The sequence below is a fragment of the Trachurus japonicus genome, chromosome 19, assembly GCF_045865225.1.
Source record: "Trachurus japonicus isolate A0001 chromosome 19, Traja_1.0".
Lineage (NCBI taxonomy): Eukaryota > Metazoa > Chordata > Actinopteri > Carangiformes > Carangidae > Trachurus > Trachurus japonicus.
The window spans coordinates 8,777,795-8,795,677 of record NC_140925.1 but is presented as its reverse complement, the minus strand read 5'-3'; the positions used below and the strand labels follow the sequence as shown (position 1 = coordinate 8,795,677).

The 17,883-nt window shown below is 41.6% G+C and overlaps 3 protein-coding genes across 5 annotated transcripts; 2 read left to right on the top strand and 1 right to left on the bottom strand.

The window, feature by feature from the left end:
- Positions 1 to 427: 427 nt before the first annotated feature.
- bccip (BRCA2 and CDKN1A interacting protein) lies at positions 428 to 2,702 on the bottom strand. Its single transcript, XM_085762118.1, has 7 exons — positions 2,531 to 2,702; positions 2,164 to 2,238; positions 1,789 to 1,869; positions 1,601 to 1,687; positions 1,316 to 1,503; positions 745 to 913; positions 428 to 637 (listed from the first exon to the last, which is right to left on the bottom strand). Exons 1-7 carry the CDS (start codon positions 2,672 to 2,674, stop codon positions 467 to 469), a joined length of 915 nt encoding a protein of 304 aa, XP_085618244.1. The 5' UTR covers positions 2,675 to 2,702; the 3' UTR covers positions 428 to 466.
- A 335-nt stretch (positions 2,703 to 3,037) lies between these two features.
- uros (uroporphyrinogen III synthase) lies at positions 3,038 to 5,813 on the top strand. 2 transcript variants are annotated; one of them, XM_085762119.1, is made up of 10 exons: positions 3,038 to 3,102; positions 3,571 to 3,654; positions 3,781 to 3,864; positions 3,948 to 4,044; positions 4,212 to 4,286; positions 4,658 to 4,732; positions 4,838 to 4,921; positions 5,064 to 5,149; positions 5,234 to 5,332; positions 5,433 to 5,813. In XM_085762119.1, the coding sequence occupies exons 2-10, from the start codon at positions 3,592 to 3,594 to the stop codon at positions 5,553 to 5,555; spliced, it is 786 nt and encodes a 261-aa protein (XP_085618245.1). In that variant the 5' UTR covers positions 3,038 to 3,102; positions 3,571 to 3,591; the 3' UTR covers positions 5,556 to 5,813. The 2 variants fall into 2 exon arrangements, with proteins under 2 accessions (XP_085618245.1, XP_085618246.1); XM_085762120.1 differs by lacking the exon at positions 3,038 to 3,102 and having other exon boundaries at positions 3,495 to 3,654.
- Positions 5,814 to 6,063: 250 nt separating this feature from the next.
- Positions 6,064 to 12,143, top strand: mmp21 (matrix metallopeptidase 21). Of its 2 annotated transcripts, XR_015034428.1 has the most exons (8): positions 6,064 to 6,374; positions 6,472 to 7,375; positions 7,654 to 7,793; positions 7,887 to 8,028; positions 8,141 to 8,398; positions 8,500 to 8,672; positions 9,526 to 9,890; positions 11,959 to 12,143. XR_015034428.1 is itself a non-coding variant. In XM_085762117.1 (7 exons), the coding sequence occupies exons 1-7, from the start codon at positions 6,222 to 6,224 to the stop codon at positions 9,829 to 9,831; spliced, it is 2,076 nt and encodes a 691-aa protein (XP_085618243.1). In that variant the 5' UTR covers positions 6,064 to 6,221; the 3' UTR covers positions 9,832 to 9,996. The 2 variants fall into 2 exon arrangements, 1 of the variants encoding a protein (XP_085618243.1); XM_085762117.1 differs by lacking the exon at positions 11,959 to 12,143 and having other exon boundaries at positions 9,526 to 9,996.
- Positions 12,144 to 17,883: the final 5,740 nt, after the last annotated feature.

The window sequence follows — 17,883 nt, the reverse complement described above, 5'->3', positions numbered from 1 at the left end:
ACTTATCTCGATTTGATAAATTGATACAGCTTTACTATTCACTAATTTAACTTAGTGGCAAAAGACACATCCCATCCTCCTCCATCTGCTGAAACTAGACTCACCAATTTTAGCTTCAGTGTCATTAACTTTTCTCATGTTTACTTACCATGGTATATAATCTTCTTATTAACAAAACAAAAAGTTTCATGATATAACAGTTCAATATTTCTTCGGTATAAGCAGGGTATGTGAGGAGTTCTTTCTGCATTGTTTTGTTTCTTAACTGAACCAGGAGTTTGTACAAAAAACTTTGCATCTACAATTGCTGAAAAAAGACTGAAGTGTCAGGCTCACAACACTGGCACCACTGTCACTGATGGTACCGAACCACTATAGTCCCTTAAAGAAAGTAGTAAACCATTTCCATGAGCCTGAAAGTCCTCAGGGGAGCACACAAACAGGTGTACAGGGTTTATTGTGAGGTTCACACGGTTAGATATTCTTTGAGTTTGTCCATGATGGCAGGCATTCTGTCCGCTGGTATCAGCATCACTGTCCTGAACGGTTTCATGGGGACATCGTCAAACGACCACCTGCCACTCAAACAGGAGTCGGCCTCCTCCTGGACCGAGTAGTGGAACTTCATGACGGCTTGCTGTAATGAGAATATAAAATGTTTTAATTCACTTGCTTTTACTTTTACACATACAAGATAGAAACAAGCACTCCCTATAATCTTTTACAACCTTTGATTGACTTTACCTCATAGAAGAATTCCTCCTCTGCATTGACAAACATGTATTCCTCTTTGGGGGCGCCCCCTCTGGCTGGGATAGTCTTGGTTGCCTCTTTGCAGGTCTTGCTGATCATCAGACAATAGTGACACTTCCCACTGGGCTTGTTCGTCCTCTGAGCTTCAGTGATTTCTTCTCTGAGGGACAAAGTTACATCCCATTTATTTTCCTGAGCACTCCACTTTCAAAGGGCTGACTTATTCAAAGCGCAAAGACATGACAGATACTCTCTCAGAATCATAATTTAAATGTATTCAAAAAAGCAGCTTCAAAGTTTATTTATCTTTCACAAGGCAGCGTAAAGTCAATCAGCTATCTTAACAACAGAGCTTTAACCATAATTCTAGGTTCATACAAAGTACAGAGGTAAAAGCAGTTGGCACAAATTGTCCTGATTAGAAAGGTTCATCCACAGTGTCACATCCAGGATGCAACGATGTGATAAAAGCAAACGGGTTTTTAAACCACAAAAAAAGATGCATGAAGCAAAACTGCAATAAAGTGCAAAAAAGGTTGAAATGACTTTAAGTGGAACTCACTGGAGCTGTTTGTGCAGTGGCAGGGCGATCTGTGGAGGTACGTTGATGAAGCGCTCGCTCACCATCAGCCCCACAGGCTTGCTGGTATCACTGAGGATCTGCTCTAGTTGCTCTGTCACGCTGTGGGTGGCGCTCTTCTCACACTGCTCCAGGATCAGCTCCTTCACCTCCTCCACACACTGCACACCCTGCCAGCATCACACACACACAGTGTAAACTTAAAATAAATGGTCACATGCAGCAAACAAGAGCTAAACAGTCTGTGAAGTGCGTGTCTGGTGTTACCTTCCTCTCCGTTAGGTTGAGCATGGTGATGAATCCAAACACTTCATCTGGGTCGTCGTCGTCACTGTCCTCTGGCACGTCGGCTTGCTGGAGCAGAAGGAAGGGACAGATGAACACATGTTAGAGCTGACGATGCAGAAAGGTCACCTGGAAAATGTGAGATGACATCAGACTATTGAGAAACTCACCTTGATGACACTTCCAATGTGATTCTGTTGAATGATGATGTCTGTCATCTCTGATGTGTTTACATGAGCCTTCAGGAAGAGCTGCATACAAACATAACGGCAGTGACATCAGTGAAGACACGTTTCAGTTTCCAAGCAATAATACCATAGCCAAGCACCTTATACGAAATACTTTTTATGCAATCAGCCAATCATGTAGTGGCACTGCAAATTATAATATCTGGCAGATACAGCGCAGAAATAATTTCATTTAATGTTCACAGCAAACATGAGTATTTGGAAAATATGATATCTGTGATCTGCTTTGACAGCAAAGCCAGTATTTCTACGGTGTTCCTAATTAAATGCTTAGTTGGTGTGCATATTGTTTCATACCTGTTGCAGTAGTTTTTTGATGCCATTGAAGTCGTTGTGTGAAATGCTGTGGGCTTCGAAGTCCACAATCACCTCCTGAATAAGAAACAACAACAAAGCACAGTGATTTATTTTACCCACAGCGAAGCCCTGTCGGTGTGGAAAGTGTGTACTGGTATTTACAAGTAGTTCTGTTGCTATAATAGAGCAGCTGTTAGCCTATTACAAAACAACACTCACATAAGAACATTATCTCATGTACTTATTTCAAACCTGGCTAACAGCTCATGCCGACAGCTGGGTTAGCACATCCATGGGTTAGCTGGCTAAGCAGCTAGCTAGCTAGCTAGCTAGCTATCAAGGCCAAACAACTGTTGCGTTATTTCACCTCATTGATCTCTTCCTCCGATGCTTCGCTGTCCTCTTCCCCGGAGTCGTCGTCCTCCTCCTCCAGGTTCTCCTCGGAGCTGCTGTCATTTTCACCGGGATTTTCACCCAAACCTACTGCTCTCCTCTTAGCTGATGAAGCCATGCTGCGAAAAGGTAACACGCGTGTCAACCAGAGTGGGCGGGGATAATGTTTACACTTCCGCCACAGCGCTCCAGGAAAGTGACATAAGTGAAGCCGCCATTACGGCTCTAAACGTAAGGACGTTACGTTAGCCGCTGCCACCTTCGGAGCCGGAATGCCGCCTTGTTTCTCGTTGGTAAAATGGAATAAACCATTATACAAAAGAGGTGAGTCGTTCTTTAGACTATGCAACAACTATTACATTGCTATTATTAACCGATGATTGGGTCATTAATTATGATACTTTACACTTAACCATTGTAATGAATGACATTGTTTCTATATATACGTTTTATTTTTTGTAGAGGTTGTTTAAATATCCACTGTTACGTCCCCCCGTCTTCATGTTGCTGTAGTCGGTGTGCGTCCAGCTGTATGGATAACTCAAGGTATATTCATTTTCCGTGATATTTCGTCTTCTGTGACTATCTGTTGTATAATATATCACCGTACAGCAAGGGCAAGGTACATAAATCAGCTATTATCACTTGGCATCACGGACAGGTTATATGAAAAGGACGGTTACTGCAGCTAAACTGTCACCCAGTGTGTTTTGCTAATGTAAACAATAACACGGAAGAAGACATAATCCACGTTTTAGCTGAATGCAATGGTTACAACCTGAAAGTGGGGCATTGTTGCCTTTTTAATTGCACCCCATGTTCGATCCAAAAATCGTGACTCAACACCTTTGTTATCAGCAGGTTGCATGCGACAGTTTAAGGGTGTAGCTTAGCTTGTTATGCATTCACACCCAGAGCCCTCGGTGTTTGTGCAATTTAGCTAACGACTTTGGCTGCATTTTTGTCAGACGAGTTCCTATTTCACCCTGAGTTGTACCTTTGTCATTGCTCCAGTGTTTTAAGGTCATCATCACAATGCATATACTGCTGCTAAAAGAGCCAAGAGATGGAGACTCTGGACCTGATCCTTACATCAAGGTAGGGACACCTTCTCCATATTTTATTCAGACATGGCAGTGGTCAAATTGTGCAATACAGTCTTGTGCATTTGTTTGACATTTGTTGAATTGTTGACATTTTGAATCTATCATTTCAATTCCCCAGGAGCTGGCATCATATGGTCACAAAGCCACCTTAATTCCTGTGCTGTCTTTTAAATTTGTCTCATTGAACACCTTGTCAGATAAGGTAAATTATATTTTGAACATCTGCAAGTTGTTTTTAATAATCTCTTTGCATTCTCGGTTGTTAAAGATGTTATTATTCCCCAGCTTTTCCAACCAGAAAAACATGGAGGTCTTATATTTACCAGTCCAAGAGCAGTGGAGGCTGTGAAGATGTGCTTAGAAGCGGAGGAAAGAAGGGAAGGTGAGAGAGTACAGAGAATATATATTTCAACAAGCCCTGTGCTTCATTTATATAATGATCTGAATTCGTTTGGTTCTGTTTACTATGTTCATGCATTGCTAAATGAGTTTTGAACCAATTTCACCCCATATGGATCAAATGACCTCATTTCCTGATTATTAATTCAGAGTGGAACAGCTCTGTGAAAGACAAATGGAACGCCAAGTCCATCTATGTGGTTGGGAAAGCAACTGCTGCATTAGGTGAGTTGTTGTAACATCTGAAAAGACTTAAAAAATATATATATATTTCGATTTTTGTGCACTATACTTTATAAACCTTTGCTATCTTATTGCTAAGTGTAGCAGAGAGTGACATGCACCTGGTGCTCACAGGGTTGTGTCAAGTGATGTTATACTACCCTAAGTCATTTGGAAATAGGCTGTGCACAAGTGACAGTTTGCTGTGATACAGGTGCAGCAACTCCCTGATGTGTGTTTAACCTTCTTTGTTCATAGCAAATTTCAACTGTAGGATCTTTCTGTTGTCAGTTTTTGCCTATATTATAGTTCTCTGCCATGACATGATAATACTATTACACATCTTGTTGATCCTTTTTGTGTTTTATCCACAGTTCGAAATCTGGGTCTAAACCCTTTGGGTGAAGACACAGGGACAGCAGATGTGTTATCACGTGTTATCATTGAACGTAAGATACAAGTTTATCCTTGCACATTTTTCACAGATCATTTTAATTGAAAAATTGTGACTGTTCTTATAATTAATATGACCTTTTACTTAATTCTAATCATAGGAGAGGACACAAATATTCCACCACTTTTTTTCCCCTGTGGCTCAATCAAAAGGGAAGTCTTGCCCACGGCTCTAAGGGAAAATGGTAAGCATTTCCCCCCGCTGTGCCTCACGATTAAAGCTCAAGGTGATAAGTCAGAGTGAAAAGCCCCACTGGGGTTAGACTAATTATAAAATAGTAATTGCACTACCTTTATCACTGCGGGGATCTGTTTCTTTGTTTCTAGGAGTGCCACTGGAGACGCTGACTGTCTATCAAACAGCTGAACATCCAGATCTGGAGAAAAATCTGAAGAACTACTTCACAGAGCAGGTAAATCCCCCCACCTCCTCACACACTTCTACATTTTAGAGAAGACCTTACATGTCGACAGTACTTATTTGTCTACGATCACAGGGCACTCCGGCCAGCATAGCTTTCTTCAGTCCATCGGGAGTGAAGTTTTGTCTAGAAGTCGTGCGGAGGTTGTCAGGTGAACAACTGCCTCAAATAAAGGTAGAGCTGACACATATCCACACATAATAAATGCATGAGTGTGCAGCATGTATTGGATCCTCGGTGCCTCTGACAGTCTCTTAAACTTCTTTGTTTCCAGTTTGCAGCCATAGGCCCTACTACACAAGACGCAATGACAGCAGAAGGCCTGTGTGTCAGCTGTGCTGCAGAAAAGCCAACAGCCGAACACCTGGCAGCAGCGATAGCCAAAGCTCTAAAGTAACCTGCAAACACCACTGGAAATCCATCCACTTTACTGCTTCAATGTCTATTCTGTTTTATTTAAATTTATTATCACTTGTCTGCTTGTTTTAACTGCCCGTCTTGTCAATTATGTATATATACAGCATATTTAGACTATTTTGCACTGAGAAAAGGCCACAAAAATGTGAGTGAAAATAATTATAATCCTATTTATGTTGAGCTTGCACAAGAAAGTTTATGTATATTTTTGAAAATAAATGTTGGTCAAGTGTTTTGACATGGAAAGTTGGTCAATGGTGGTTATTCACTGTAAAACACTCGATGTGTGTGTGTATGTGTCTCCTTTTGAGAACAGGTGTTGGTTGAGGTCACGCTTGCCCTAAAACACTGTCATTGTCCACATGAAAGCAAAAGTTTTCACTTCATTCAACAGGTCAACAACAGTCCATTTCAAACCAGTGGAGCGTGTATAACACATCCACACAAACCGGTCAAAGTGAGCAGTTGCTGACAGTAAAGACAGGTTTACTTTCCACACAAGGGTGTGAAAAGTGGGATGCCTCCTGAGGATCGCACCTTTAGATGGGCGTGGAGCAACTCATGGATTTGCCTATAAAGCACTGTGGCTTCAGACTTCAGCCATCATCTCACTTGTATATAATCCCAGGAGTAAACCAACGCCACGATGCTGACTTCTATCCAGCTGATAGTTTTGCTTTTTTGGACCAACATCAGCCCAGCTGATGCAGAGAAACTTTTCCACAATCGCGATCATTCTGATGTGCAACCTCTGAGCTCTCACCAAGCTGAGGTTATTACAAACAAGTACACAGCAGAGGTAAATGCATACAGTCTTTTAAGCTTTCACATCTATTAGATCACTCATTTAACGATACAATTTACCGAAACGTGATTTAACCCATGTCTTGTTGTAGTTATTCCTCTCTAGATATGGATTCATGAATCCAGTGAACTGGGAGGAGATCCAGTTTGAAGATTCACACACCAGTTTCAGTGATGACTTCCTGGATGATCTTCAAACCACAATCCAGGAGGGGACCTCTGTGTCTCATTCAAGGGATGCTCCTCAAGACAACTATAAGACACCAGCGGAGAACAAAGCATTTATTTCAGCACTTCAAGAGTTTCAGAAGATATCTGGCCTTCCTGTCACAGGTGTGTTTGATGAGGCCACCAAGCTGGCAATGAACAAACCAAGGTGCGGGGTCCCTGACAAGGAGATTGACCTGCTCACCTCAGCAGCAGCTGAGAACAATAGTTCCTCAGATATTGAAAGTAGCCCCAAGGACACTTTTAATGAGACTGATAATAACAGCACAGTGACTGATACAATTAGTGACACTTATTTTGGTGCTATGAACTCTTCCGGTGATGATTTATTCAGTTTTAATGACACAGAAAGTGTCCTCACAGGCAATGACACCAGCATGAATTACACTGAAGAGTTTCACCTTGTTTCTGATGACACTTCTCATAACAGCTCACAAGGTGTCATTGTGGACAGTGAGAAGGTAAATATCAGTGTGAATGTACATCAGAGCGAAGCAGTGCGACGCAGGAAACGTCACCTTGCCACTCTTGTATCCAAAAGCAGGCACAAGAGAGATCTGAGTGAGACTGGCTACATGGCTTTTTCTAAGCAAGTGTTGAAATGGAGGCTTATAGGAGAAGGCTACAGCAGTCAGCTGACTATTGAAGAGCAGAGGTACATCTTCAGACTGGCCTTCAGGATGTGGAGTGAGGTGTCTCCGCTGGAGTTTGTGGAGGACACACGCTCACCACTGGAGGACATTGATATCAGGCTGGGCTTTGGTACAGGTGAGTCTCACCTAATGAAGTAAAACTCAATACATCATATTTTTTGAAGAAATGTGTGAAATATTACAACTTAACTGACCTCAAATTACTTAAATTACCCTTATGGCACATTGAGTAAATTTTCATGGCACAATATGCAGTACTGTGTTTTTTAATGTCTCAAAAATTCACAGAAAATACACTTTTAACAGCTGGGCAACTGAATGTAAATCATGTTTTAGTTGAATAAACAGGACAATGCATCCTTTTAATATCTCTTATTTCCTTGTCCCACTCAGGAAGACATCTTGGATGCAATCAAAGGTTTGATGGCACTGGTCAAGAGTTTGCCCACGCCTGGTTCCTGGGAGATATTCACTTTGACGATGATGAACATTTCACTGCTCCCAATGCAGGCAGCGGGATCAGCCTTCTCAAAGTAAGAATACTACGACACACACTGCAAGTGTGTAAGAATCATTAGTAATTATTTTAAGCTTACTCTACAACATCTTAATTTTTTCTGTTTTAGGTGGCAGTTCATGAGATCGGTCACGTCTTGGGTCTTCCCCACATGTACAGACCTGGGTCCATCATGCAGCCCAGCTATCTTCCACAGGAGTCTGGTTTTGAGATGGACTGGATGGACAGGAAAGCCATACAGCACCTCTATGGTACAGTACATGGCTACAGCACCATCTAGTGGATACAACCACATAAAGATTCAGAGATGATTAAGGCTCATTTCTCAGACTGACACAATAAAACCCTATTTTCCTTCCCCAGGGGGCTGTAAGGGTCGCTTCAACACAGTGTTCGATTGGATCAGAAAGGAGAAGACACCCTATGGAGAGGTGGTCATCCGATTTAACACCTATTTCATGAGAGACGGCTGGTATTGGTTGTATGAGAACAGAAATAACCGAACGCGCTTCGGTGATCCAGTTGCCCTGCAGATCGGCTGGCGTGGACTTCCTTTGGACGGAATTGATGCATATGTGCATGTGTGGTCCAGAAAAAGAGATGCTATTTACTTCTTTAAAGGTACATAATAGTAAATGTGTAAATACATACAGATGTTACACTTGCCGGCAGGATGAGGAGAGCTGACAGAGGTGCTGAGAAAGTGTTGCTTGTGTGTACAGGTACTCAGTTTTGGAGGTATGACAGCGAGAATGACAAGGTATTCACACAGGACCCAGAAGGTCACCGCTATCCGAGGTTAATCTCTGAAGGTTTCCCCGGGGTGTCCGGTCCTATCAACACAGCCTTTTATGACAGGAGGGATTCCCACATCTACTTCTTCAAAAACAGGCTGGTAAGAACAACACCCTTATCTTCTCTTTCACCCATGACAAATGCCGAGGTACAAAGGAGAACACACTGGAATTGTAAGAATAGTTACGTTAGAAACAACAGTAGATTTGGGGATCATGCAAGATAAGCCAAGTGCCATCACAGCCGGGGTTCAATCAAGGCTTGACTGCCAACCCTGGGAAGTGAGGAGCTACTTTTCAAAGATGCTCAGGCACTAGAAAAGCCCCCTGGAGCTGTCTATCAAATTTTGGTCATTTGATTAACTGCATAAATGTCAGGAAATATTAACTTAAGGCAAGTCCTGCCTTATTACCTCAACATTAATCATTTTGTATAAATAAATCCATCAAATTACCACAAAATAACTGTCATACAGGGAACCTGGAGCCTATTATCAATGTACAGGACTACTGTTTGGTTACTTGGCATATAATGATGTTGCCATGTATAATCTGCTCTGTATTTAAAGGAAATGAGGAGGCAGCAGGGTACATATGTAAAGCACAGAGGGCATTATGTATGTACCCTGGTGGGGGGTGTCTCAACAGGGGGCCAACAGCTCATATTTGCCCCAGGGCTGTCTAAAATTTTAATCCCTCCCTGACTTACTTGTCATTACAACCACAGTTTCCTTATGTGATTTGTAATCTAACAATACTAGTTTGTAGAGCAAGTGTGTATACAATAGTAAGTCTTGAGGAGTCTAAAGCCCAAGCTAATTTAATTGTTCCTCAGCATTATGAAGGAATATATTCATGCAAACAAACCTGCCACGCTTCCTCTGTGATTTTGTTTGCGAACTGTAATTGAATTGATTGCTATATAAGAGGGAAAACAATTATGTGTTCAAACAGGTGTATGCATTCGACGTGGAAGCCAACAGCTTGGCAAGAGGCTTCCCCAAAAACATCAGAGATGTTTTCCCTCCAGTGGTGAGCGGAGACCATCCAGATGGCAACATAGACGCTGCCTACTTCTCCTACACCCACAATGCCATCTTTCTACTCAAGGGCACGCGCTTCTGGCAGGTGGTGGGCAGCCGTGATCGCTGGCGCTGGCTCTTTCTGCCACGGAATGGCCTGCTGCCACACAAGGAGGTGGATCAGCACTGGTTCGACATCTGCAACGTTCATCCCACCGCACTCAAACTAACCCACTGAGGGCGTTGAAGCAGAGATGTAATAAACCACCGGTGGTGTGTCTTCCAGATTTACCTGTTGTAAGTATGAATGTTGTCATATGTGCAAAGAAGACCACTGTATACTTGATGCTTATTGTATATTCCAACTGAAGACAAAAACAAGACACAAGTATCTTGTTGGCTAATTTTCACTGAGGTGTGTTATTAATATATCTAACAGCTGCTGTGTCTCTCACATAGAGGCGCCAAATGCAATCTAGCATGAAAACAATCCTGCGGGACCTCGTATGATTAAGATACTTTGAACATTAGCGCGAAGACATTTATTTATAGAGTGTTTACTCAGTCTTTATACAGACATGGCTTTACTTACAGATACATATAATGTAGTGGAGACCTATCAAGCTCGTGCTTCAGTGCAGTGCTGCTTTCAAACAGCACATTTACAAAGAAATGGTGTGTGTGTGCGTGTGTGTGTGTGGATTATGCAGAAACTAATGAAGCAATGTCAAAGCTCACAATGTGCATATTATGAACTGTGGAGTGACTTCTCATGGCAAATATGGAGGACCTATATCTTTTGAAGAAACATGCATAAAAGTATTTCTGTTATAATGCATGGATAAAAATGGAAATGTATTCAGAAGACTGAGAGTGGTCTCTGGGTAAACTTCGAGATGTGGTCTTTTAACAGTGGTGCAGAGAACGAAATGGCATGTAATGATATATAATGTATATCATCGGATATATTGCGCAGTGTGATTAACAACATCTGGACTGTTTCTGTTTGCCCACTATGTAACTGTGAAGGATATAGAATAATTACCAGAGCCACTTGCTGCCCTGTGATGATGATGATGATGATGATGGAAGTGTAGATATACTGGTTCGTGGTTCCCATGGCCTTCCTGTCCAATCTAAATGTATGAAACTACCACTTCCCTCTGAAACACCTGCAGAAACCGAGATTCACTTGCTGCCCCGCAGGCAGGAAAGAAATACTGTGTGACCTGGAAACCACGATACAGAGACTCTTTTAGTATTTAGTTATGATTCATTCCTCACAGTGCACGTTCTGGGTTCACTTGGGAATAAAACAATATGAGCTTTATCAATAAAAACCTAGAGGTGGTGGAAAAAAACAGAAATACAGCGATCCAGTTTTCCTAGTTATGAAAGGTTGGGTTAAAGATTTACATGCAATCAATCGAAAAAAAGGAGCCTATTGAAATTTAGATTGAAGCAAAATGATTGAAAAGGGGGACTCGTCTCATTACTTAATGCTGTTCCATTTTATAGCAATCATTTGAGCGTGGTGCAAAGAAACAGTCATTGATTCTGTAATCAATATGTTACTTGAACACTCTTATTAATGCAGCTCATCTTAGGAGATTAAGCTCCTGGTGGGCTCCAGATAACTAGCGTTGTGCTCCAGGCACTCCATAGGCTATATTAATAAATTGAAGTAGAAATCAATTACAAGCAAAGCAACAAAATGTCATGGTAAGTGGAGCTACAGAGATGGATGTTATGAGATGATGAGTTTGCTCACACATTAACAGAATGAGCTTCTCTCTCTGTGAGGGCATTAACAGCATACAAATAAATGTCCTTGTTCATATTTCTCGGCTGAAGATGTGTGCTTGTTTTCTTGAGCTAATATTCAGTGATTCCTTGTCATTTTTATAATATCATATCTGAGGCTTTCGGTGAATAAATATGTGTTGGCATCATTACTAACCTCACTGTTCAGCAAATTGGTCTTTAGAAATGAGATATTTAAGATTTTTACAATATTTGCAGGCGTGTCACCACCTCAAAACAGCTAATTAACATTTTGTAAATCAGACTAAAGTCACATTTGTTTGAATCTAATATGCCATATGCTTGTTGCTGTGTGGTTGACATCTCAGCAAGAAGTACAGATAGACTAATACAGAATGCAGCACAGAGGATAATGCAGTGCTGTGGGGGCTTGTGATCTGTTTGTTTATCCCATTATGAGGCGCCATACATCTCACGCACCCCGGAGTTTCCCATACAGAGAAACCCTAAATACAAACTGTTGTTCACACATGCGAGTCCCCGGCTGCCGTACTGCACAGCTCAATGATCTGTGCTTTTCTTTTTTTGTTTTTTTGTGCAGTAACAGTGCTGCTATTGAAGCTCCCTTCCCCACACCGCGGGCCTCTTTGGATGCGACTGGGATAAATGAGATCAGTCATGCTGATAGAGCCCGAGCTGCAGCAGCCCCAGAGAGATACAAAAACCTGTGTCATGGCACAGGAATCCACATGGGAGGCACTTCAGAAACAGGAGAATGGGACAAAAAACCCTGCAGCACATTCATATCACAAAAAAAAATCCCCCCCTAAAACTCTGCCAAGGCATGGAGATAACTTGCAGTGGTGTTGCCTCATTTTCTGTCTTAAAGCGGTGTCGAAAAAACACAGGAATAAATCATTTCCAGTATCATTTCCAATGAGTGTCATATTGTAATGTGTCTTTGCGCGTGCCGTGGGATTATTTCAACAAACCGCTGCATGAAGATGGTGCATTGCATCTAAATGTATCCTCAATATTCTTGACTGCGAGTGGTCTCCTTCTGTGTCCGTCTGTGGGGTTGAGGTTCAAGGACAATATCATTTTCAGTCTGTTCATTTAGATTTATAAACACCTCCAGTTTTTCCTCTGTGATAGAAACTGTGGCATTCTGTTTTGTTAGTCACACTTTGTGGGAAAGATATTGAATGGTGTGAATTTACTGTACACTTTATCCTTTGTACATGTCGTAATATTCACACAGCACTGTGAAAATCTGCAGAAATAGAGCAAAGTGAAGTGGTTAAAAAAACAAAAAAATTTCATTTCTTGAAGAGTATTGATCAGTGACCATGGAGACGACTCATGAGGATGGAACAGCTTCCTGCTTCCTATTCCCTTACCCCCGCTCTGGTGTACCTAAATATTTCCTTGCCCATCACTCAATATGACCCAACCAACTGAAATTCAAATCCATTTTTTTTCTGGTGGGACATAGCACAGTTCATGAATCTGCGTTAAATGGCATCAGACGGTTAAATCTCATCTTGACTTTTGCATTTTGACTGTTTTGACCTTGAATCACATCATGAATTCTTAGACAGAATAACAAAATGGACAAAATCCTTTATTAGCTCTCCATTCAACATTCTCTTATAACATGTTGGCAGTGCATTATCACAACAAACAGGTTATTGATTAAGCATTTTCTTAGTAATTTTGTGTTTTTCTCCAACAAGGTTCGGAGATATCCTGACTGTATCCTACAATTCCCATAATGCATCTTGAAAAGCTTCTTTTTATTAGACCATTCCTGTCAAACTCAATGCCTCTCTTCTTTTTAAGGCAGGATTTATTTTTTTATAAATAAGATAACCTTGCTGACATGGCTCAGGTTTTTTTTCTCTGACCAATGAAGGACACACAACTGTTCTAGTGCTCCTTTCCATATTCCATACATTATTTATATTCAATACCCAACAAGTAAACACAGAAAGTCTTCAGTGTATAATATAGAAACGTTATCCTTAATAGAAGAACAAACAAATATTAATAAAAGAAACCCACGCTATCCTAAAGGCTGAATACCATATTACAGTTCTACATCTTCATACCCCTTTGTGAACTCTTCTAAGTAATTACTTCCATCCATATTTTACACACATCTGCACTTTATCTTCATCAAACAAAAACAACATCTTTGACAGGCCGTAGATTAGCATCCATACCCACTGTGAAGTCTTGTATAACTGCTGTATTAAAATGTAAATCCAGGGGCATAATATTGTGCCTTCAGGTGGGTTAGCTCATCTTTCATGCTTCGGAGGGAAAGGTGCCAGTAGGGGGCAATCTCAACACACAGTAGCTGCAGCTGCTCTTCAGGACTGCTATGTCAGTCTCTTCTTATCTCACACTGGTATCGTCACATTCAACATGTGATCCAAGGCAGGTTTTGTAAAGGTTGGTGTGTGATTTATGTACTGGGCGCATTGTGATGCTGCTGAGTTAGTGTGTGATGGATCCCAAAAGAGGTTTCCCCTGTTAAACAATTGCATTTTTATTTCACCTATAGAAACATGTCAGGCATTAGGATTAAAAGGAAGGAAGGAAAACGAAACGCTAAATGAATCTGTGTTCATTTCTTGAATTGTGCAATGAGGAATATGACATATTTTTAAATTTTGAGATTTGGAAATGGGGTATGAATGCAGTTCAAGTGTATTGGGTTAGTTCTATTTCATTATTATTATCTGAGATGTCTGTTTGTGTGCCAGGTGAGCGAATAAGAAAGGGGGATTTTTTTTTTAACTGCATGTCCCCCTACTGAAAAGGCCTACTGTGGAAATGCTGACATGTGTGTGTGTTTTCTGTTTGAAATGACAGGTCATAGAAATGCATTCATACACTCCATGTGTGTGAATGTGTTCCACTATGTTTCCTTGTATTTGAAAGGGAATTTGTAGCTGCTGCTGCTGCTGCCACAGCTACACCGAGGCAGAGTACGGATCAGCATTTATTCCGCAGTAATAAGCGCGGAATTCAGACTTTTCTTGAAAAGCGGATTTCGAGTTGAAAGTTGTTTTGCGTATTAACTCTGAGTGGCATCGTTAACAAGCCTTGTTGTTGTTGCTTGTTTACAGTGGTTCAAAAAAAAAAAAAAATCAAGCCGTCTCTCACCTCACTCAGCAAGAGACACACACACAGGAATACACACAAGACTGCAACCACGCTCACAAACACACACTCTCATAAATGCATACACATGTGCGCCCTCACTAGGAATCACATACACACAGATGTTCCCCCGCACATTTTCCCCCTGCCTCTCTACCTCTCCTCCTCGTTCTCGTCTTGCCCCCCAGATAAAGAAGTTGGGATTAAAAGAGAGAGAAAAAACACACTGACTGATGCCTCTCAATTTCACATTCAAATCAATATTTCAAAAGCTTTATCATCAAATAGTTTCAAGCAAAGAGCTCCTCACTAAGGATCTTTAATGTTGAGAGAGGTAAATAGGATTTGGAATTCACAAACCCAAGCTTTCATGCAGTCATTATACCGTGAAGAAGAAACTCTCTTTGTGTGACAGAAAACTGTGTAAGTCTGAAGTAAAAGCAGTTTTTTCTAGACAACAGAACAAGTATCTTTGACTTTATATCCCTCCTCAGTTACACATGTAAGCAGGAGCCTCTATGCCAAATGGAAATAGTACAGTAATTACATATCTTCTCCTGAGAATAGTCCATTCATCAAACAGACTAATTTGAATGAGGAATCCAAATCATGCAAGTGTAATTAAGCATTGTGCAGCCTCATGCATAATGCAGCATTTAGGTATTGACTAAATACCTGATAAACAAATAGTGTGGGTGTGGAGGAGGATATGTTTGTCATACCGCAAGCGATCCGCCCCGTAAACGCAGCCTGCCTCCTAATTCGCCTCCATATGCGGCAAAGGAATCTCTCCCACCCGCCACAGGCTGAACCTTGACCTGTGGCTAAGGAGGAGTTTTTTAGAGACAAAACAAGGGTCTTTCTGGTGATGTCAGTCTGAGTGGCAGCTGCAGGTCAACGGTGGGAGGGGAGGCAGCAGGGCGGGGTGGGGGGGGCTGTCCCACGCATGGCCACACAGAAGTGACTGCCCGGCCCGCCACCTCCATTTCATTTCAAGCCTGGGAAAGTGACAGGAAACGTACGTGGCTTTGTCAGAGAGAAGGAAGAAGTCAGGACTTTGGACTGGCAGATAAAAACATCTAACGCTTAAAACTAGTCAGACATCCCCCCTCCTACACACACACACACACACACATACCAAAAAAATGTGCACAGACAGTTTCACAGGGCCTATTTCTTTGGCAGAAAGAAGTTCCTCTGAAAAGTGTTGACAGAGTTATGCTGTGGATTAGTCAGAGCAAGGAGGACTTTTTTTTTTCTTCAAAGACTCCCTGCTGTTAGACAGCAAATGAAATCCAGTTTACCTCCATTGTCTTGCAGTGTAGGCAAAAATCTCTGAAATCTCAAAACTCCCAATCTGTGCGAGGCTGACTAACACTTCCAGTAAGTGAGAAAATCTGTTTTTGGTTTTGTAATTTATGTGAACCAGCCTTTTAATTAGTCTGAGAGAAGTCGTGGACCAGCGTTGTCACTACAAGCCCTTTGATTAACTCGTTCAGCAGCTGTACAGTAATAGACTCTTTTTTTATTTACCTTCGAGTGTCTGCATGTTTTCTTTCTGCGTGTTTTCTTTTGCAGTGATCACAAAATCCCCAAATCATGCACTCCCACAGTACGGCAGGGAGCCGTTACCACCTGTCAACAAAATTGTCTACATCTGAGCGGAGCTTTTATTCTCCTCGATGCCACAGACACACACCTGCTTATAAGATTATAGTTTAACATTCAAGAACACCGAACAAGGAATTTGTCAAGTGGCCCAGCGCTGGTCTCCCCTCCTCCCTCCTCCTCTATAGCCCACCACCGCCATCATCGACTCTCCCTCGCTTCCATCTCTCTCTTGCCACTGTCTCCAGATCCAACCTCGATTTTATCCTCACCTCAGCACCCTCCTCCCCTTCCCTCTGTCTCTCCTCCGTCCTCCCTCTCTGTTCGCTTTTTCGACCAGAGGAACAGATGGAGTTGAATCTAAAAGGGTGGAGGGGGGTGATGGTTGGGTTTGAACAGTCCCTGACTTAACTGGGGGGAAGGGTGTCACACTTTGTGCTACATGCCAATCTGTGTGTGTGTGTGTGTGTGTGTGTGTGTGTGTGTGTGTGTGTGTGTGTGTGTGTGTGTGTGTGTGTGTGTGTGTGTGTGTGTGTGTGTGTGTCAAGGTTTCACTTTTAGCCTAAATCGGTGCTGGAGGACATTTTTTATGAGGCTTTTTTTTGGACTGCAGGGACATACGATATGTCAAGAAAAATAATCACCAAAAATTTGGCTTAGCACATGACCAAGACATGCATTATTTCTTTTTAGATCTGAACAACTGATAACTGCTCGCTTTATCAGTCATGCAGGATGCTGCAGCCAGACCCCAGAGCAAATTTGAGAAATCAAGCAACTTCCACCTCCTGGCCTCTTTTTCTTGAGCTGTTGAGATGTTTTCTTCGTAATTTACCTCTTTCTGTCACTGCAGCATATTCATTAGTTTTTGTTTCTGGACTCAATGTTTGTTCCTGCAGCAACACCCGCTACCCTCTGTTAGAAATGTTGCCAGTTCAGCACCAAAGTTTTCTTTAGTACTCACTCACTAGATTTCAGGAGCGACACCAATGTTAACTCTTGTCTCTATCATGTCTTCTCTATGGATGTTAGCATGTTAACAAGCTAGCTCCAGGTGCGTCGTTTTCCGATAGCGACTCACTGTAGTAGCTTCCAATCTGCCCTGAAGACGTAGCACAGCTCAGAGGGCAGATTATTACCTGTTGTCTTAATGCAAAAGTGATGACCACCTATTCCCAACAAAACTTACAATAATGTCCCTTTAAACAAACTCTACGGCTTATAGAGGAGACAGTGAAAGCATTTCTGCTAGGCCATTCAATTTTGGTTTTACCTCCAACTAGCCTACAGTGATTTAAGCCAGAATGGCCAGATGTTATTTGGTAAAATTAAAGTGACAAAGCCTCATCGGTACATCAGAATGACTCTTATCCAAAGGGAACAATTGAGGAAGTCTGGTGACAAGAACAGATCTTCAATAAAACTTCAATGAGATAGTAATTTTAGACCAAATCAAGACACTTTCCCAACCCTCCTTTTTTTTTTCAATCAAATCTTCAACTCTTCCTGCCAAAGTTGTGTTTTAGCCTAAATTTTTTACAAAACTTATACCACAGCAGTGTCACATCACAAAACTGTGTGATTTTTCCAGCTGTGATTTGTACTAGTTTATGAAGCAACTGACAAACGACAAGTCGGGAGTCAGATCAGAAAATGTTCATATTTGTTGTTCCAGATACAAACAGTGCATTTTGTCTTTTCATTTGAAAATCTCATTGGGCTAAACTCAGCACTTGCAAGGCCTCCT

Coding starts and splice junctions, on each gene's coding strand:
- bccip (XM_085762118.1), bottom strand. CDS start 2,674: ATGGCTTCATCAGCTAAGAGGAGAGCAGTAGGTTTGGGTGAAAATCCC. Junction 2,239..2,530: donor CGGAGGAAGAGATCAATGAG/GTGAAATAACGC, acceptor TTTCTTATTCAG/GAGGTGATTGTGGACTTCGA. Junction 914..1,315: donor CCACTGCACAAACAGCTCCA/GTGAGTTCCACT, acceptor TTTGTCCCTCAG/AGAAGAAATCACTGAAGCTC.
- uros (XM_085762119.1), top strand. CDS start 3,592: ATGCATATACTGCTGCTAAAAGAGCCAAGAGATGGAGACTCTGGACCT. Junction 3,655..3,780: donor GACCTGATCCTTACATCAAG/GTAGGGACACCT, acceptor TCAATTCCCCAG/GAGCTGGCATCATATGGTCA. Junction 4,287..4,657: donor GAAAGCAACTGCTGCATTAG/GTGAGTTGTTGT, acceptor TTTTATCCACAG/TTCGAAATCTGGGTCTAAAC.
- mmp21 (XM_085762117.1), top strand. CDS start 6,222: ATGCTGACTTCTATCCAGCTGATAGTTTTGCTTTTTTGGACCAACATC. Junction 7,376..7,653: donor CAGGCTGGGCTTTGGTACAG/GTGAGTCTCACC, acceptor TGTCCCACTCAG/GAAGACATCTTGGATGCAAT. Junction 8,029..8,140: donor AGCCATACAGCACCTCTATG/GTACAGTACATG, acceptor TTCCTTCCCCAG/GGGGCTGTAAGGGTCGCTTC.